Source organism: Plasmodium falciparum, assembly GCF_000002765.6.
Source record: "Plasmodium falciparum 3D7 genome assembly, chromosome: 13".
Classification (NCBI taxonomy): Eukaryota; Apicomplexa; class Aconoidasida; order Haemosporida; family Plasmodiidae; genus Plasmodium; species Plasmodium falciparum.
In genome coordinates, this window is record NC_004331.3 from 2082501 (window position 1) to 2099765 (window position 17265).

At 16.2% G+C, this 17265-nt stretch overlaps 5 protein-coding genes across 5 annotated transcripts in view; 2 read left to right on the forward strand and 3 right to left on the reverse strand.

Moving 5' to 3' along the window:
- PF3D7_1352200 (U3 small nucleolar RNA-associated protein 15, putative) overlaps positions 1 to 652 on the forward strand; it is a gene marked incomplete at both ends in the record, with an annotated part of 2389 nt that extends 1737 nt beyond the window's left edge. Inside the window, 3 exons of the mRNA XM_001350198.1 lie at positions 50 to 213; positions 382 to 449; positions 578 to 652. Coding sequence (XP_001350234.1) covers positions 50 to 213; positions 382 to 449; positions 578 to 652 — 307 coding nt within the window. The remainder of the gene's footprint in view (positions 1 to 49; positions 214 to 381; positions 450 to 577) is intronic.
- Positions 653 to 1188: 536 nt separating this feature from the next.
- On the reverse strand, positions 1189 to 3030 carry PF3D7_1352300 (conserved Plasmodium protein, unknown function; the record flags this gene model as incomplete). Its single annotated transcript, XM_001350199.1, has 1 exon — positions 1189 to 3030. The coding sequence occupies one exon, from the start codon at positions 3028 to 3030 to the stop codon at positions 1189 to 1191; it is 1842 nt and encodes a 613-aa protein (XP_001350235.1).
- Positions 3031 to 4892: 1862 nt separating this feature from the next.
- Positions 4893 to 9677, forward strand: PF3D7_1352400 (conserved Plasmodium protein, unknown function; the record flags this gene model as incomplete). The annotated part of the gene is made up of 1 exon (XM_002809033.1): positions 4893 to 9677. One exon carries the CDS (start codon positions 4893 to 4895, stop codon positions 9675 to 9677), a length of 4785 nt encoding a protein of 1594 aa, XP_002809079.1.
- Positions 9678 to 10864: 1187 nt separating this feature from the next.
- On the reverse strand, positions 10865 to 11837 carry PF3D7_1352500 (thioredoxin-related protein, putative; the record flags this gene model as incomplete). Its single annotated transcript, XM_001350201.1, has 2 exons — positions 10865 to 11355; positions 11702 to 11837. The coding sequence occupies 2 exons, from the start codon at positions 11835 to 11837 to the stop codon at positions 10865 to 10867; spliced, it is 627 nt and encodes a 208-aa protein (XP_001350237.1).
- Positions 11838 to 13825: 1988 nt separating this feature from the next.
- PF3D7_1352600 (protein kinase, putative) lies at positions 13826 to 16869 on the reverse strand (the record flags this gene model as incomplete). The annotated part of the gene is made up of 15 exons (XM_024473244.1): positions 13826 to 13863; positions 13986 to 14069; positions 14223 to 14312; positions 14408 to 14465; positions 14561 to 14664; positions 14755 to 14840; positions 14926 to 14984; positions 15125 to 15158; positions 15313 to 15375; positions 15494 to 15572; positions 15809 to 15856; positions 16006 to 16103; positions 16203 to 16249; positions 16370 to 16443; positions 16563 to 16869. 15 exons carry the CDS (start codon positions 16867 to 16869, stop codon positions 13826 to 13828), a joined length of 1269 nt encoding a protein of 422 aa, XP_024328977.1.
- Between the last annotated feature and the right edge of the window lie 396 nt (positions 16870 to 17265).

Here is a 17265-nt window from a genome sequence, read left to right on the forward strand (position 1 = left end):
ATTTAATATATAATAAACATAAATCATTTATTTTTTAAACATTTTATAGTCCTCAAAGTACCATGTCTTTACTTGATTATTTCTCCAAACATAAAGTTTTGACAGCTGCTTGTAGAACGTTTTGTGTTGATAGAGCTATAAGCATTTTAATTTTTCTAAGAAAAAAGTTTGTAGTCGATGTGTTAATGTTCGAATTTTTTTTTTCTTTTTTTAGTAAGTGTTTTTAAGATTGATAAAAGAAACATTTATATTTTTTTTTTTTTTTTGAAATTTAAAAAGATTTCCTCCAAATATATGTGAAGAAATAATATATATTAATATGTCTACATTTCATTTATTATTTTATTTATTTATTTTTTTTTTTTTTTCATATTTATATAGGTGCAAACAAATGGATTTTGACAACAAAAGATAAACGTATTCTTGAAGAATTACAGTTATTGAAAAAAGTAAGAAAATAAAAATAAAGACAATTAATTATATGAAATAGAATTATATTCAAATATATATTTTATTTGATCAATACATATGTATATACATACATATATATATTTATATTTTTTTTTTTCTCATATAGGGTTTTCTTAACGTGAAAAGGTATATGAAATATTATAACCATTTGAAAGATATAGCTGATTGTTTAAGGAATTGAAAATTTGTAGATATATATAAAATATATAATTTTACTCTTCTTTTTATTTATATTTTAAATATTTTATCTTTTTAAAAGAATATATTTATACATATATATATATATATTATATATGCGTGAATATGTCCATTTTTATATTGTATAATTTTACTAAAAAATTATATTTTAATTAATCAATCTTGTTTTATTGTTTATTTATTTCTCTTTTCTTATTTTATTTTTTTTTTTTAAGTATTTATAAATAAAATATAATTAACGCTTTAACAACATTAATAAAATAATTCATTTGGTAAATATTTGAATAATTAATATTGATTAAATGAAAAAAAAAAAAAAAAAAAAAAAAAAAAAAAATATATAATAAAGCAATAATGATAAAAGATTTTGATGTTAAAAGTATTTAGCATATTAACATATTAACATTTTAACATTTTAACATATTAACATTTTAACATATTAACATATTAACATTTTAACATTTTAACATATTAACATATTAACATTTTAACATATTATCATTTTAACATTTTAACATTTTAACATATTAACATTTTAACATATTTTCTCTTGGAGTCCATTTTTTTTTTTTTTTTTTTTTTTCTTTTTATGACCTCTTTAAGATATATATAATAAAAATATTTTGATTTGGTAAACTCATAAATGTAATTATCTTGATATTTTACAAAGAGATAATGTATACTTTCTTTTAGACATTTATTTTTTTCCTCTACTTTTGATACATATAAATTAAAAGAATGATTTATTAATTTGTTTATAATATATTTGTAGAATATAAAATAGTTAATATTAAGTGGGTGATAAAAACCATTTGTATAATTAAACAAATATTTTATATTTTGATCATTATGATCATTATAATCATCATGTTTTTTTTTCTTTCTTTTTTTTGTTTTTCCTCTTTTTAATAAAAACTTAATACACAACATTTGATAAAACGTATTAAAATAATTTTGCGTTTCTACTTTTTTAAAATTTTGTAAATATGATATTATACATTGAACAGGTACTATATCAACTGGTAATAATATATTATTTTTATATGGATAATTTTTTTTAAATAATTTATTAAAATAAATAAGGGATGGAAAATTATTATGATTAGAATATGATTTTAAATAAAAGTGTGTTAAAATTAAGGGAATAAAAAATTGTTGAATATAAATATTTTTATTAACTAGAAAAAGTAATTGTTCTATATCTGTATTTGATAAATATAAAATATGTAAAATATCTAATATATATTTTGTGTATATAACGTTATATATTTTTTTATTTATATAAAAAAATTTTTTATTTATTATGTTTAAAATTTTAATAAGAATAAATATGTATTTATTGTTATTTTTCAAATAAATCAGTTGATAAAAGATGTATATAATATCTCTCATTTTTAAAGAATTTATATTATATAATAAATTATTATTAGCATTGTAATTGTTATGTATATTATTATAATTATTATAGTATCCATTTTTATGTGTATCCTTATAATGATTATTTTTATTATTATTATTATTATTTATATGTGTATTAATTAATACATTTCCATTTATAATAAATAAATATAAATTTTTCAATACCTTGTCTAATAATTTTCCGTAACAAAATGAATGAATAGCATTTATATTCCTTACTATAAAAAGGAAAATACATAAATCCTTAGCATTTTGTACATGAGATAATAAATGATCTAATATATTTTTTTTATAAAACGGAATTATATTATTATTTTGACAATCTCTATTTTTAGCTTCATTTTGATATAACAAATTATATGACTTGTCTTTTTCTTTTTGTAGTTCTCTTTTGTTTCCTTTTCCTTTTCCTTTTTCTTTTTGCTCTTGTTCTTTTTTCTTTTTTATATAAATTATGTGGACTTGATTAATATAGGAATAAATATCATTATATAATAATATTTTACAAAAATTATTTAAGAAATGTGTTTTTTTTTTTTCTATACTTTGATGAGTAGAAACAAAACATTTTACATTATTAATATTCAGAATGTTATAAACAAAAAGTAATTTATATTTATAATTTAATTGGAAATAATTAAAGAAATAAATATCGACAACGGTTGGTAAGAAATATATAAGACCCGAATTTCCTTTATTAACTTTCAAATGATTTATTATTTTCCCAACATATTTATTTACATTAATATTATTTTTTATATATATATAAGATTCATTTTCTTTTTCATTTAATATATCTTTATTATATTTTATTAATTCAATATGCTTGTAAATATATTCATGTGTTAATTTATATATATACTCTTTTTCATCACAAAATTCATATAGCTTTTTTCGACAATGTTTGATACTACTAAAGTAATTTTTAAGGCAAAAATTCATGGACCAAACGACAAAAAAAAAGCAGAAAACAAAAAAAAAAATATATATATATATATATATATATATATAATATATATATAAATAATAATATCATATAATCAAATCAATATATTTATATATCTACATTTTTTTTTTTTTTTTTTTTTTTTTTTATTATTTTATACTATTGTAATGAAATAAATATTATTATATTCATTTTTCCTTTTTTCTTCAATAATGAAGGAAAGGTAAAAACAGACTTTTTATCAATAATATGGATATATACATTTTTGTAGCTTATGATGAAAAGTATATAATATTTATTAAAATAAAAAAATAACTAACCTATTTTTAATTATTTTTAATATATATATATATATTTTATATTTAAAGAAAGAATAATAAAGGAAATTTAAAATTGCGTTAAACTGTAATCATTGGTAATTTCTCATATAATAATTGCGCTTATATAATTTTATATATATATATAATGTATACATAGTAATAAATATATAAGTATGGATTTTATATATTAATAAAAAAAAAAAATATATATTATATATATATATATATATTATAAACATTATTCTATTACTATATCATTTATTCGTATATATATATATATATATATATAATATATTATATATTTATTATATTTTTTTTATATAGTTATAATAAATATATCATATATATAATATATATCTTATTTTTATATAATTTTTTTTTATATTATATTATTTTCTTTTTCTTTTTTTTTTTATCCATTCTCATTTTTAAAGATACATTTTTTTTTTTTTGTTATTTTTCCTTTTTTTTTTTTTTTTTTTTTTGTTTTTTGTTTTTTTTGGAAATATCAATAAAAAGAAGAAAAAAAAAAAAAAAAAAAAGAAAGTAATATAAATAAATATATTATTATATATATATATATAAATATTAAGCACGAATTTATTTGAATTATATAATATATATTTATATATATATATATATATATATATATATTTGTTTAATTATGTATTATATAATATATTATTATATATATATATTATTATTATTATTTTATTCTCATTACACATATATATATGGATATATAACATTTTGTTCATGAATTTTTAAGTAAACTATTAATTCATAAATTTTAGGTTAAATGTTTTAATATTTAGTAATACATAAAATATATATTATATATATTATGTAATTTTATAACACAAGTCCAATTTTTAATATTGTCAAATATATGAATATGTAATAATATATATATAATATTGTGTTATTAGTTTATATCCTTCATAATTACTTTATTATTTTTTTTTTAATATATTCCAGTTTATAATATTATTATACCCCTTAGGGTAAAGTTTTAAAAAAATACATGTATATTCATTTTTACATTTAATGAAAAATGTGATAAATATAAAAAAGGAAAAAAGAAAAAAATTATGAGTGTATTATTATTTATAACCTAAGTATTTTAATATTTTTTTTTTTTTTTCTCCATATATTATATATATATTTTTTACCCTAATCTTTATTATAATTTATTTATTTATTTATTTATTTATTTATTATTTATTAATTATTTATTATTTTTTTTTTTTTTTTTTTTTTTTTTTGTTGTTGATAATAAGTGTATTATTATTTTTATGAAATAAGGGCTTATCATAAATATATAAAAAAAATAGTTATTTTATATAAAGGTGTACTTATACAAAAATATATAAACACGTACACACACATATATGTATATATATTTACAAAGGAGTATTACATTTTACATATATGTGAATCTAAAAGAACTCTTTGTATGAGCTCGGGAAATATAAGAAAAATAGTTTTTCATATTATACTAGTTTGAAAAAAAAAAAAAAAAAAAATATATTGTGAGAATGAATGATTTTAGTGAAGAATATGATTTTATGCAAAGAATTCATAAAGTGGAAGGATATAATGAATGTAATATAAACAATGGTTTCGAAGGTACTAAAAATGATGATTTATTATTTGGAAAAGATAAATGCGAAAAAGAATTTTATTTAAAAAGTAAATATGATAAATATAGTAATGTGTTAAATGGTTTTGGAAAAGATGATAAATATTTATATTTAAAAAAATTAAAAAATGAAAAAGAACATAGAAAAAGAACAGAGGGTTCATCTTTAGGTCGATCAGCTGTTGATTATGATGGTAAAAAAAGTAATATTAATGAATTAACTAAAATACATGAAATTGTATTTTATATACATGCTAATAAAAGAAATGTATATGATTATTTAAATAAGCAAACTGATTTAGAAAATAATTATTATCAAATAGAAGAGAAACCACAAAATTTAACTAATGATATTGTTAAAGAGAATGAAGAATATATATATTTAAATGAAAATGCTTATTATAAATTAAAAATAAATAAAGAAGATAAAGATGATACAGGAGGAGGAGGAGGAGGAGGAAGTCGCGGTGGAGGAGGTGGTGGTTTTATTAATGGTGTAACACATAATATGGGTAACATGAAAATAAGATATGCAGTTGATGAGAATGGTAATAATATAATGGGTGATATTATAGAAGGTGATAATTTTTTATTAAATATAGCAAATTCATTATTTACATTTAAGGATTATATAAAAAATGTTATATATTTTTTAAGTAAAATATTTCATTATAATTTTTTAGATTATACATATATAAAGAATTATTCTTTAACAAATTATTTTGATAAAAATGTTAAGGATTATATGAAATATTTAAAAAAATCAGAAGATACACGTTTCTTATCTCAAGAATTTATATTAAGAAAAAAATTTATAATGCCTCATTTTATATATAATTGTGTAGATTGTAATTATAATACAAATGATAACGGTATAATAATTTTATCTTCTATATATCCATTTATACATAGTTATGATTATAATCAAAAATTAAAAGATTTACGTAATCAAGAAAAAGAATTAGATAATATATTAAATAATGAAAGGAAAAGAAGAAGAAAAACATTCTTTTCTTTTGTAAACAAATTTAGAAATTTTGTAGTTAATAAAATATATTCAGATAAAAATAATGTAAATAATATGACAAGTAGAATTCGTAATCAAAGTGAATATTCTGAATTTTTAAAAAAATTTGAAAGTAGTATAAATGAAGAAGGAGAATTAATACAAGATATAATTTTCCCTGGGAAAGCTCAAATGATTTTTATAAATTTTAAACAGCTAGAAAACAATTTTACTAATATGATATCAAATGTTGACGTAAAGAATGAAAGAGTTCAAGTAAGTAATCTTATTTTAGGTTATGAGAAAAAAGAGCATATAAAATATACAGATATATTAATATCGAATATATTAAAAAATATAAAAAAAAAATATCCTGATATGGTAATTAATGATGAAAATCCAGTCAACTTTTTACTTGAACAAAAAGATGCTATACCTAAAAAATTATCTGCTGAATCGGGGAATGATTTTAAAAATAATATAAATATAAATCTTAATACTAATGGTATTAACAACAACAACAACAATAATAATAATAATAATAATAATAATAATAATAATAATAACTATTATGGGGATAACAATAGTTATCATAATAATTCTGTTAATTATAATATGCATAATTTTATTCCCAGTACAAACACTAGTAGTTATACTAATAAGAACTTTTTACCTTCTGAGATGTCATCAGATGTATATTTTAATAAAAAAGATTTATATAAATTATCAGATCTTAAAGATTATATTTGTAATTCACCTTCCCATTTAATGAAAGAGAAAAAAAGTAGCTGTGAATATGTTACTTGTGTATGTTTTGATAATAATTCAAATAATTGTAATTTAATAAATAATTTTGTACTTGGTTATAATACAGGAAAATTAGAATATATTTATGGGAAAATAATATATAGTAATATTAGCCATTGTGATTTATTAATAGATTATTATTCTAAAAAAAATAAGAAATTTTCTTATGAATTAAATAAACGTATATTTTTAAACGGTTCAGTTATAAAAATAAGTTTTGCGCCTAATGGTTTTTTTTGTTTAATATTAACTAGCAGAACATTATATTTGTGTAATTTTTTTTATTTTTCCATATATGAAATAACAAATAATTGTTATAATTCACAATATGTTAATTTCTTATGGCTAAATAATAATTCTTATGTTATTTTTAATGATAAGGGACATATACATTTATATGAGAAAAATTTAAAGAGTGATGGGTTTCAAGGCTTTTCAGTAATCAAAACGTTTTTTATTAATCAAGAGATTTTTTTTAATTCGATTTGTGAATATCATTTGTATAGTAATAGTATATACCTATATACTGGTGAAATCGAAAAAAGAAAAAGAAAAAAATCTTCAGGACATTTATTCAAAAAAAAAAATCATATAAACAATAATAATAAGAATACGAAAAAAAAACGTACAAGCGAATATTTTTATAAATATGATTGTAATCTTATAATTATTGATTTAAATTCTGATGTACATAAAAATATATCAAATTATAAAGGCAAAGAATTTTTAAATATGTATTTAAAAGATAATATGAATGATATAGATAATAATATGAAAGAAATTAAAATGTTAGAAAAATTAATTGATAATGAAAAAACATTTGAAGATGAAGATATACCTTTTGATAAATTAACATATATTAATATAAAAGATTTTAATAATTATATTTCTACAATAAAAACATTGGGAAATAATTTATATATGAATAATGAAAGTGGTGATGAACATATGTTAGAATATGATCCGACGAAAGCGGATGAGAATTTTTCTGTAAAAAAATTATTTGTAAATTATATTAAAGATGTTAAAAGATATTTATATAATTTAAAAAATGACAATATAGTTAATATATTATTACCAAGATATTATAGTTCAACAGATGATTATAATTATAACAACTTTTTAAATATTCGTTTTTTCACCATAGAAAAATCAGATAACAAACATCTCATTGCACTAGATACTGAAACAGATTTCGTTTATATATATAAGATAAGAAAAAATGTGTATTTAGATGATGATACATTAGATAATTTAAAAAATAGAAGATTAGTAGGAGGAATAGGTAGTGGATTTCATTTCAATAATCCGTTACAAATGTTTTATTCAACATATATGAAAAAAGAATCTTTATTAAAAGATGAATGGAGAATATATAATGATTATATATATATAAATACTAAAAAACCACAAAAGTTTATTAAATATAATTTATTATATATTATAAAAAATCAAAGGAAAATATTTTTCCCATTGCATGTATATGTAATAAATACAAAACAAAATGAAAATGAGTATTTTCTATTTATTAAATGGGCAACAATAAAAAATTCTTTTATTTATTCATCTTATAGTTCTTTAAATAAAGTATCAAAAATGAAAGAATATTTTAAAAGAGATGATGAAAAATTATTAAAAGTTTTAGAAAATCCTAAGAATATCTTTTTATATAATATAAATGAAAATGATTATCCAACTTCTTATTTATATAATAATAATAATAATAATAATATTACAAGTAATAGAAATAATATTAATAATAATCGATTATTAAGTAGAAGAAATAAACTTATAGATAAGGATTATTTATCCGAAAATGATGAAAGTTATTTATTAGGAAATAAATATAAAGATAAACTAAATAAACAACACGATCCATATCGTCATTCATATAGACAATATTTGGGTCCTGAAGATTATATAAATAAAACACCAATGAAAAATATACCTAGAAATTTTTTTACTTCTCCTGTTAGTCCTAATAATCTCAATTTTAATAATATGAATATGATGAATAATAACACATATAATATAGATCCTAGTAGATATAGTGACAATGATGTATATCATAATAATACTGCTTTTTATATGAATAATAAAGCGCACCCAACGTATCAAAATTATCTACAGGAAAAAAAAAATAACGAAGCAGATAGCAAATGGTCCTATTTTAAAAAAATGAATATATTCAGAAAAGATAATAACAATGATATGGATAATTTCCATGATGCCGATGAAGATTATTATAATAGACAACGTGCTATGTATAATAGTGATAAGGATCCAAGATATATATCAAATAAAAATAGAAATAACCTAAACATTGATCAAGATCATATAATAAATGATATGAGAAGTCCCCATTTTTATTCTACTTCAAATCATATGAGATATAATAGGTTACAAGATGGTACTGATGGTAGTAGTACTATAGAAAATAATGATATTAATAATATGAATAATATGGATTTTGTAAATGATATGAATCATATAAATAATTACCCTAAAAATAATTATGACAATAATTATCTAAAATATGATTCTTATAAAAATATACGATTGGATACAAATAACACAGATAATAATAACAACAACAATAATAATAATAATAATAATAATGATAAAGATAAAGATTATAACACAAACATTGCTTATAATAATAAAAATTTTATGAATAATGATATGTATCAAATTTCTAGTGATCACAATTCATATTTAAACGACATAGAAAGAACTAATAATAACATAGGATATATTTACAAAAATAATAAAGATTTCAATAATGTTGATCATATGTATAATGAAAAAAATAAATATAAAACTGATAACCAAAAAGATAAGGAAAGTAGCTACCGAAAGTATATATAAATAATAATAGTAATATGTACATATATATATATATATATATATATATATATTTATATGTATGTTCTATAAAAATATAAAAAATAGTATTCATCTGTATTTTCATTCTTGTTTATAAATTTGTAAATATTTACTTTTTTTTTTTTTTATGGAATCTTATGTCAATTTTTAAAGAAGGTAAAATTCCATCTTCATATTTATTTTTTTTTTTTTTTTTTGAAACAATCTGTTACATATATATATATATATATATATAGATATATATACATGTATATATTTATTTAGGTACATTTTTTGTATTATGTATTTTTTTTAATTTTTATTAATTTGTTTAAAACATAAACCTAAGGACCTTAAGAGGTGTATATTTATTTATTTTTTTTTTAAAGAAATATATATAGAAATATAACAGGTGATTTTTATAATATATATTAATAAATATATTAATAAATATATAAATAAATATATATAATATATGTTATGTACATAGTTTTTATTGTTCAAGTTTTTTTTATGCTAAGAAAAAAAAAAAAGAAAAGTTAAAAAAAAAAATATATATAAAAGTATATATATAAATTTATAATGATGAAATAAGAATATTGTTTCATTTTTTAAAATTTTACTTTTTTTTATACATTAAAAAAAAAAAAAAAAAAATTAAATTTTATTATTCTTTTATAAAATTTTATATTCATTATTTTCTGAAAAAAAAAAAAAAAAAAAAGGAAAAACAAAATAAATAAGAGGAATATTTTTAAAAAAAAAACATATATACACAAAGTATATATGAGATAAAACAAATATTTAAAAATATATGTGGAATAAAAAAATAATATAAAATATACATGTATAAAATATATAATACTTTTATCATTTCTCTTGTTAATCTTTTTATTTATCTTACTTTTATTTTTAATAATTTATATATATATATATATATATATATATATATATTATATACATATTTTATAAGAATCATGCAATTGTTTTAGGTATATATTCTTAAGATGTGCATACATTTATAATTTCATTATTTTCTCATTACATATATATTTATATATATATATATGTTCTGAACTATTTTTATATTTTCTTTCTTTCCCTTTTTTTTTTTTTTTTATTAATATTATCCATATTGAAATATATGCTATTTTATGAATATACTACTGTGTAAATCATATAGTTTTTGCTTAATCCTTTTTCTTAGCAACTTTCGATGCTCCACTTTTCATACAACAACATTTCAATAAAATTAAAGAAAAGATGGAACCTGTTAAGAATGATACGGATACAAGAACAGCTAAGGATGGGAAAGCGTATTTATAAATTCTATCTATATTTTGAAAAGTTTCATTCAAAAAATCTTTAAGAATATCCATATAGTTAAGTGGTTTAGGTGGTTCAGATGCTTTGGCATTTTTGTATGTTTCTAAGACGAAATTTTTAAAAGCTTCTAAGGACCTATCGTGATTTTTATAATCATACATCTTTCCATTTTTAAAATATAAAAGTGTTGGGAAACCTTCTATTTTAAATCTTTTTCTTGTTTTAGAATTTAAGGTCACATCAATTTTAGCTACATTTATTTTTCCTTTTAATTCAGTGGCTAGTTGTGCCCATGTTTTGCTCATTGCTTTACAGTGTGAGCACCAGGGGGCATAAAATTTGATAAACCAAGATCCTAAGAAAAAAAAAAATTATAAATATAAATAAATAAATATATAAATAAATAAATAAATATATATATATATATATATATATATATATATATAAATAAATAAATAAATATATATATATATATATATATATATATATATATTACACCCTAATCACATAATGAAAAAAGATAATCATATTAATGTTAAAATAAAAAGATCATATAAAAATAATATACAAAAAAAATATAAATTTATATATATATCTGAATACAAAAAAAATAATTATCTTATGAATTAATTAAGATACGTATATACAATTTATAATTATCATTTAAATGGAAAAAAAAAAAAAAAAAAAAAAATTCTTACCAGTAGTATTTCCAGTTGACAATTGTGTTAAACTCTCAAAATTTGAATCGTTTAATTCAATTACATCTTGAGAAAAACAATAATTGAAAAATGTAAAGAAAAGAAATATTATTATACTCTTCTTAAATATAGCCATTTTAAAAAAAAAAAATAAATAAATAAGATATTATCAAAGTGTTTTAAAAAAAGGAAAAAAATCTAATAAGAATATGAAAAAAAAAAAAAGAGATGAAAAAAAAAGAGATGAAAAAAAAAGAATAATATAATAAAGAAAATAATGAAAATATTATAATATTTAACGAAATTTTTATTTTTTTAAATATGTATTCTTTTAGTTTTATTATATTTTTTTATTTTATTTTATATTTTATTTTGTGTATTATTTTAAATATTACAGTTTAAGATAATAAAAAAAATTAATAAAAAAAAAAAAAAAAAAAATTGTAATTTTATATATATATGTTAATATATAATTATAAATAAAAAAAATAAATAAAATAATCTAGAACATTAAAATATTGTAAAATATAATTGTGTAATATATATAATATATATATATTTTAAATATATATATGTAATAAATTAAAAAATTATAATATTTAATATATATTGTTATATACTTATTATATATACGTATTATATATATATATTGTATATATATATATATATATATATTATATATTATTATTATAAAAATATGTTAAAAATACATGTATATATTTATATAATATATATATTTATTACATATATTTTATTTCATATATTAATATATATATACATATAATATATATATATTATTTGTCTTAATATTACAAAGTTCACTATTCTTATATTCAAATATATATATAATATATATATAATATATATATATTATATATATATGATACCATAATATATTAAATTTTTTTAATAGTAAACTTTTTTTTTACTTTTACATAATATACATGGAGTTGTAAAATATGCTTTTTTTTTTTTATTAATATATATATATATATATATATATATAATATATATATTACTAATTATTATAATAAACTATGTAATTTAATTTATTTTATATAAAAATATACATATTTATATAATATATGTATAATTTTTTTTATTTATATATTTATTTTGTGCACACAACGCAAACCTTTTATGTTCGTACCTTAAAATATTTATTTATTTTAAAATACGAATATAATATTAATCTTTTTTTTTTTTTTTTTTAAGAAAAATTTGGGTTTATTAAATTATATATATAATATATATATTAAATATTTATATTAAAACAATAAGATCATATTACATCATAAAACAGTATATTTTTTATTTTTTATTTAGTTATTTAATTTTTATTTTTATTAAAAAAAAAGTTATAAAAAATAAAAGGATAAAATATAATAAAGTTATCAATTATGTTTTTACCTAATATAATGGTAAATATAAAGTAGTATATAAAATATATATATATTTTTTTATTTTTAAAAAAAGAAAAAAAAAAAATTAAATATAATATAAAATATATATATAATAATATATACATATATATATTTATATAAGTTTTTTCACTGTTTTAGATTAATTATTAAAAATGAAAAAAAGGAAATTGGAAATTAAGAAAAATTCTTTTTATAATTCCAATAATTCTCAATATATGTACAAACTTTTACATTAGTATATAAAATTAAAAGTTATAAATTATGATTAAAAAAGGTAAAAAATGGTAAATGAGTATTATTTTATAATATATATATATATATATTATACAACATTTACTTTAATTAAAAAGAGAAAAATAATAAACAGAACCATATATATAAACAATAATAAATAATATTATAAATATATATATATTATATATATATTATATATGTATTACGAATTTGTTATATATTAATATATTATTATAATATATTAAAGTAAAAAAATCGTCTTATGTTATGTAGCATACTTAAATATAAATTTATATGTTGAACTATAATAAATAAATAAATATATATATATATATATATATATATATAGCAGTAATATATTTATTTATATTTTAATATGTAATTTTTGTTTTTTTCTTTAACCATTGTAATTTATTAATTAAAAATGAGAAAAAGAAAAAAGAAAAAATATAATTAAATATTATCTTTATTCCTTTCTAATGTAATTATAGAATTCTTCAAATGCTGTAAGAAATATATAGTTAACATAATATATAATATATATATATATATATATACACACTGGTAATATATTCCCCTTTTTATGTATTTTATATAAATTAAAAAATTTATAAAAAGTATCTTACTAAATTTCTTTTTCGCATAGGAATTTATTTCATTTTTTGTTTTCAAATTATAAAACTTATATAGTTTCTTTTTTGTTATTATACCTGAATATAAAAAGAAAAATAAAATAAAGTAAAATAAAATAAAATAATAAATAAAAATATGGTTAATATTTTAATATATACAATTTTACACATAAAGTTGTACATCTAATTATATAGAACAACCATTTTTAACATGAGGAAAATATAAATTACCTTCATTATTATAGTCTACTTTTTTAAAAAATTGGAATGCTATAGTTTTATTAATCTTGATGTAACTATTCATAAGACTTGCTATTATATCTAAGCATTAATTAAATAAATATATAAATATATTTAAATGTATAATAATTTTTTGTTCCTTTTATGAAAAAAAAAAAAAAAAAAAAGTTATTTACTACTAAATTGTATTTTTCCACTTCTTGAAATATCCAATCCATTAAAAGACATTTTTATCTATATGAAAAAAAAAAAAAAAAATTATATAATATAATATTATATCATATAAATAAATATTTACACATCTATCTACATATATATATATATATTACATCCCCATCCAAAAGTCCTAATTTTTTCATTATAATAAAATATTGTTCATATTTAATTGATCCTTGTTGTAGTATATCCAAATAAAAGAACAAGGATTGGCATACTATAAAATAATAATATAATTTTATAAAACACTAGCACATTATTTTTACTATACGTAAATTTTATTTATTGATTAATTTATTTATTTTACTGTATATATCCTCATTTATTATAAGCTTTGCAAGGTTATTTAATATATATCTCTTAAATGTATTCTTTTTCCAAAAGTTATAAATACTAAAAATAAATGAATATATGATTCGGAAAGTTTGTATAAAATGGAAAATATAATATAATGTAAATGATTATGTTTATTTTCTACCTTCTTAGCATTTCAAAATTTATATAAGTATTTTGTCTTATATTTTCTTTAAACCATTCCTTAAACAAAAGGAAAAAAAAAAAAAAAATAAAAAATAGATTAAATCACTTATAGTTATTTTACTTTTCTATATATCAATTTATTTTGAATTTTTTTTTTTTTTTTTTTTTTTTTTTCTCTTTTTCAATTATTTTATTACATGATCTAGTGCTTCTCTTAATGATATAATGGAACTACATAATAAAGTGTTTTCATGTTTATATATATATATATATATATTTCATTCATCAATAATTCAAAGAGAAAAAAGACAAATATTTTAGTTTTTACATATAATTAAATTATTCTATTATATCATATTTATATATGTATTCTTTATATTACTACCTCATGTTACCGAGTAAAATTTTTTTTATAAAGTCTCGACCTTTATATGAAAAATTTTTCCATCTATCAAATAAATAAAATATAATTATATTAAAGGGATTATTATAATATTTTATTCTATATTAATATTGTTCATTATTAAGGATTAACCTTTATATATATATATTTAATATTCACTTACAATTTTTTGGAAATACAAATTTTTTTCTCATTCTTTTTATAATAGTATAAGGGAAACTCTCCGCATACTAAGAAATACACTAAAAGTAACAAAAATATAAAAATGAATAAATAAATAAATATTAAGAACTGGTGACAATTTTTTATTATCATAGAAAACTATGTATAATATATAGTTTTCATAATTCTATTTATTGTAACATATAATAAGAATATATATTATGTATAAAAATATTTTAAATAAATATATTTATCCTTAGTGTGTATCTACATATATATATATATATATATATATATATATATATATAAATTTTACTTATGGATCCGATTCTATAAATGTTTTGACTCTTATATTTGGACGTTACTAAATAAGGTATAAAAGGGAAATAAAAAAAAAAAATTAAAGAAAAATAAAACCAGGCGAATATACCCATATGAATGTTAATGTGTGCTGATAAATATATTTAGACATATATATATATATATTTTTTTTTTTTTTTTTTATTAATATACATTTGCTAGGCATAGTTACAATATTATGAATGTCATCTAATTTTATCACAAGATCATTGTTTATTTTTTTTATGAGGAAACTATGAGGAGTTAACTTTCTATAAATGCACAAAAATTATATATTATTTTAATAAGAAAAAATTAAAATATAGATAACAGCTAGATGAAATTATCAATATATACTTTTATTTTATTACTTGTGTAAGAAATTATTTGAGTGTAAATAATTTACAATTAAAATAATCTAACAAAAAAAAAAAAAAAAATATATATACATATGTATATATACACATACATATATATATTTAAAAAATTATTCATTTTATATCATTTTTTTGTTTTCATTTCATAAATTATTAAAAACCTGATAAATGATTTTTCTAATTTTGTCCTCATCATATATTGCAGAGAAGGATACTGTGTCATATAAGCTTATATCTAAAATTCAAAATGAAATATATATTCCTATAAATATTAATTAATTATAATTGTTATTATTTTATTTTATTTTATCTTATTTTATCTGTTTTATTGTTTTATCTTTATTATATATAAACCTGAAAAAAATTCAGACACGCTAATAAAATAATAATCCGATTCAGCATATTGAATTAATTTAATTATATTGGGATGATCTAAGGATACAACTATTTTGTATATATTATTTATATTATCTGTTTTCCTTTTAATAATTATTTTATATTTAAATCCATCTAGAATATTATAGCTATAAATAATCTTCTTATTGTTATTTTCTTTTAAAGTATTAATAGGAATCAAATTTTTTAAAATGTTTTGTTCTGATTCAATGTGAAAAGAATGTAAAGGATTATTATTACTTTTTTGAATTCTTTTTATTTTCATTTTTTAATAATAGGAAAATGAATATTATATCGAATAAATGTTACATGGTTAAGTAAAACATAACATGATAAATATATATATATATATATATATTTATTTATTTATATATATGTATATATACAAAGGGATATTTAAAATAAACATGTGACTATTTTCATATATATCTTTTTTAAATAATGTGAAGAATTTAATAAGAACTAAATTAATAAACATTTGTGTACACTTAGCAAAAAAAATGTTATACTTCCTTTTTGTCTTCTACAAAGAAATGTATTCATATTTTTGAAATTTATAAACATATAAAACATGAAATTATGTGAATTAAATTTCCACGTTCATTGTAAATTATGTTAATATTTTTTTTATTATGAAAAAAAATTAATTAATAAATATGTA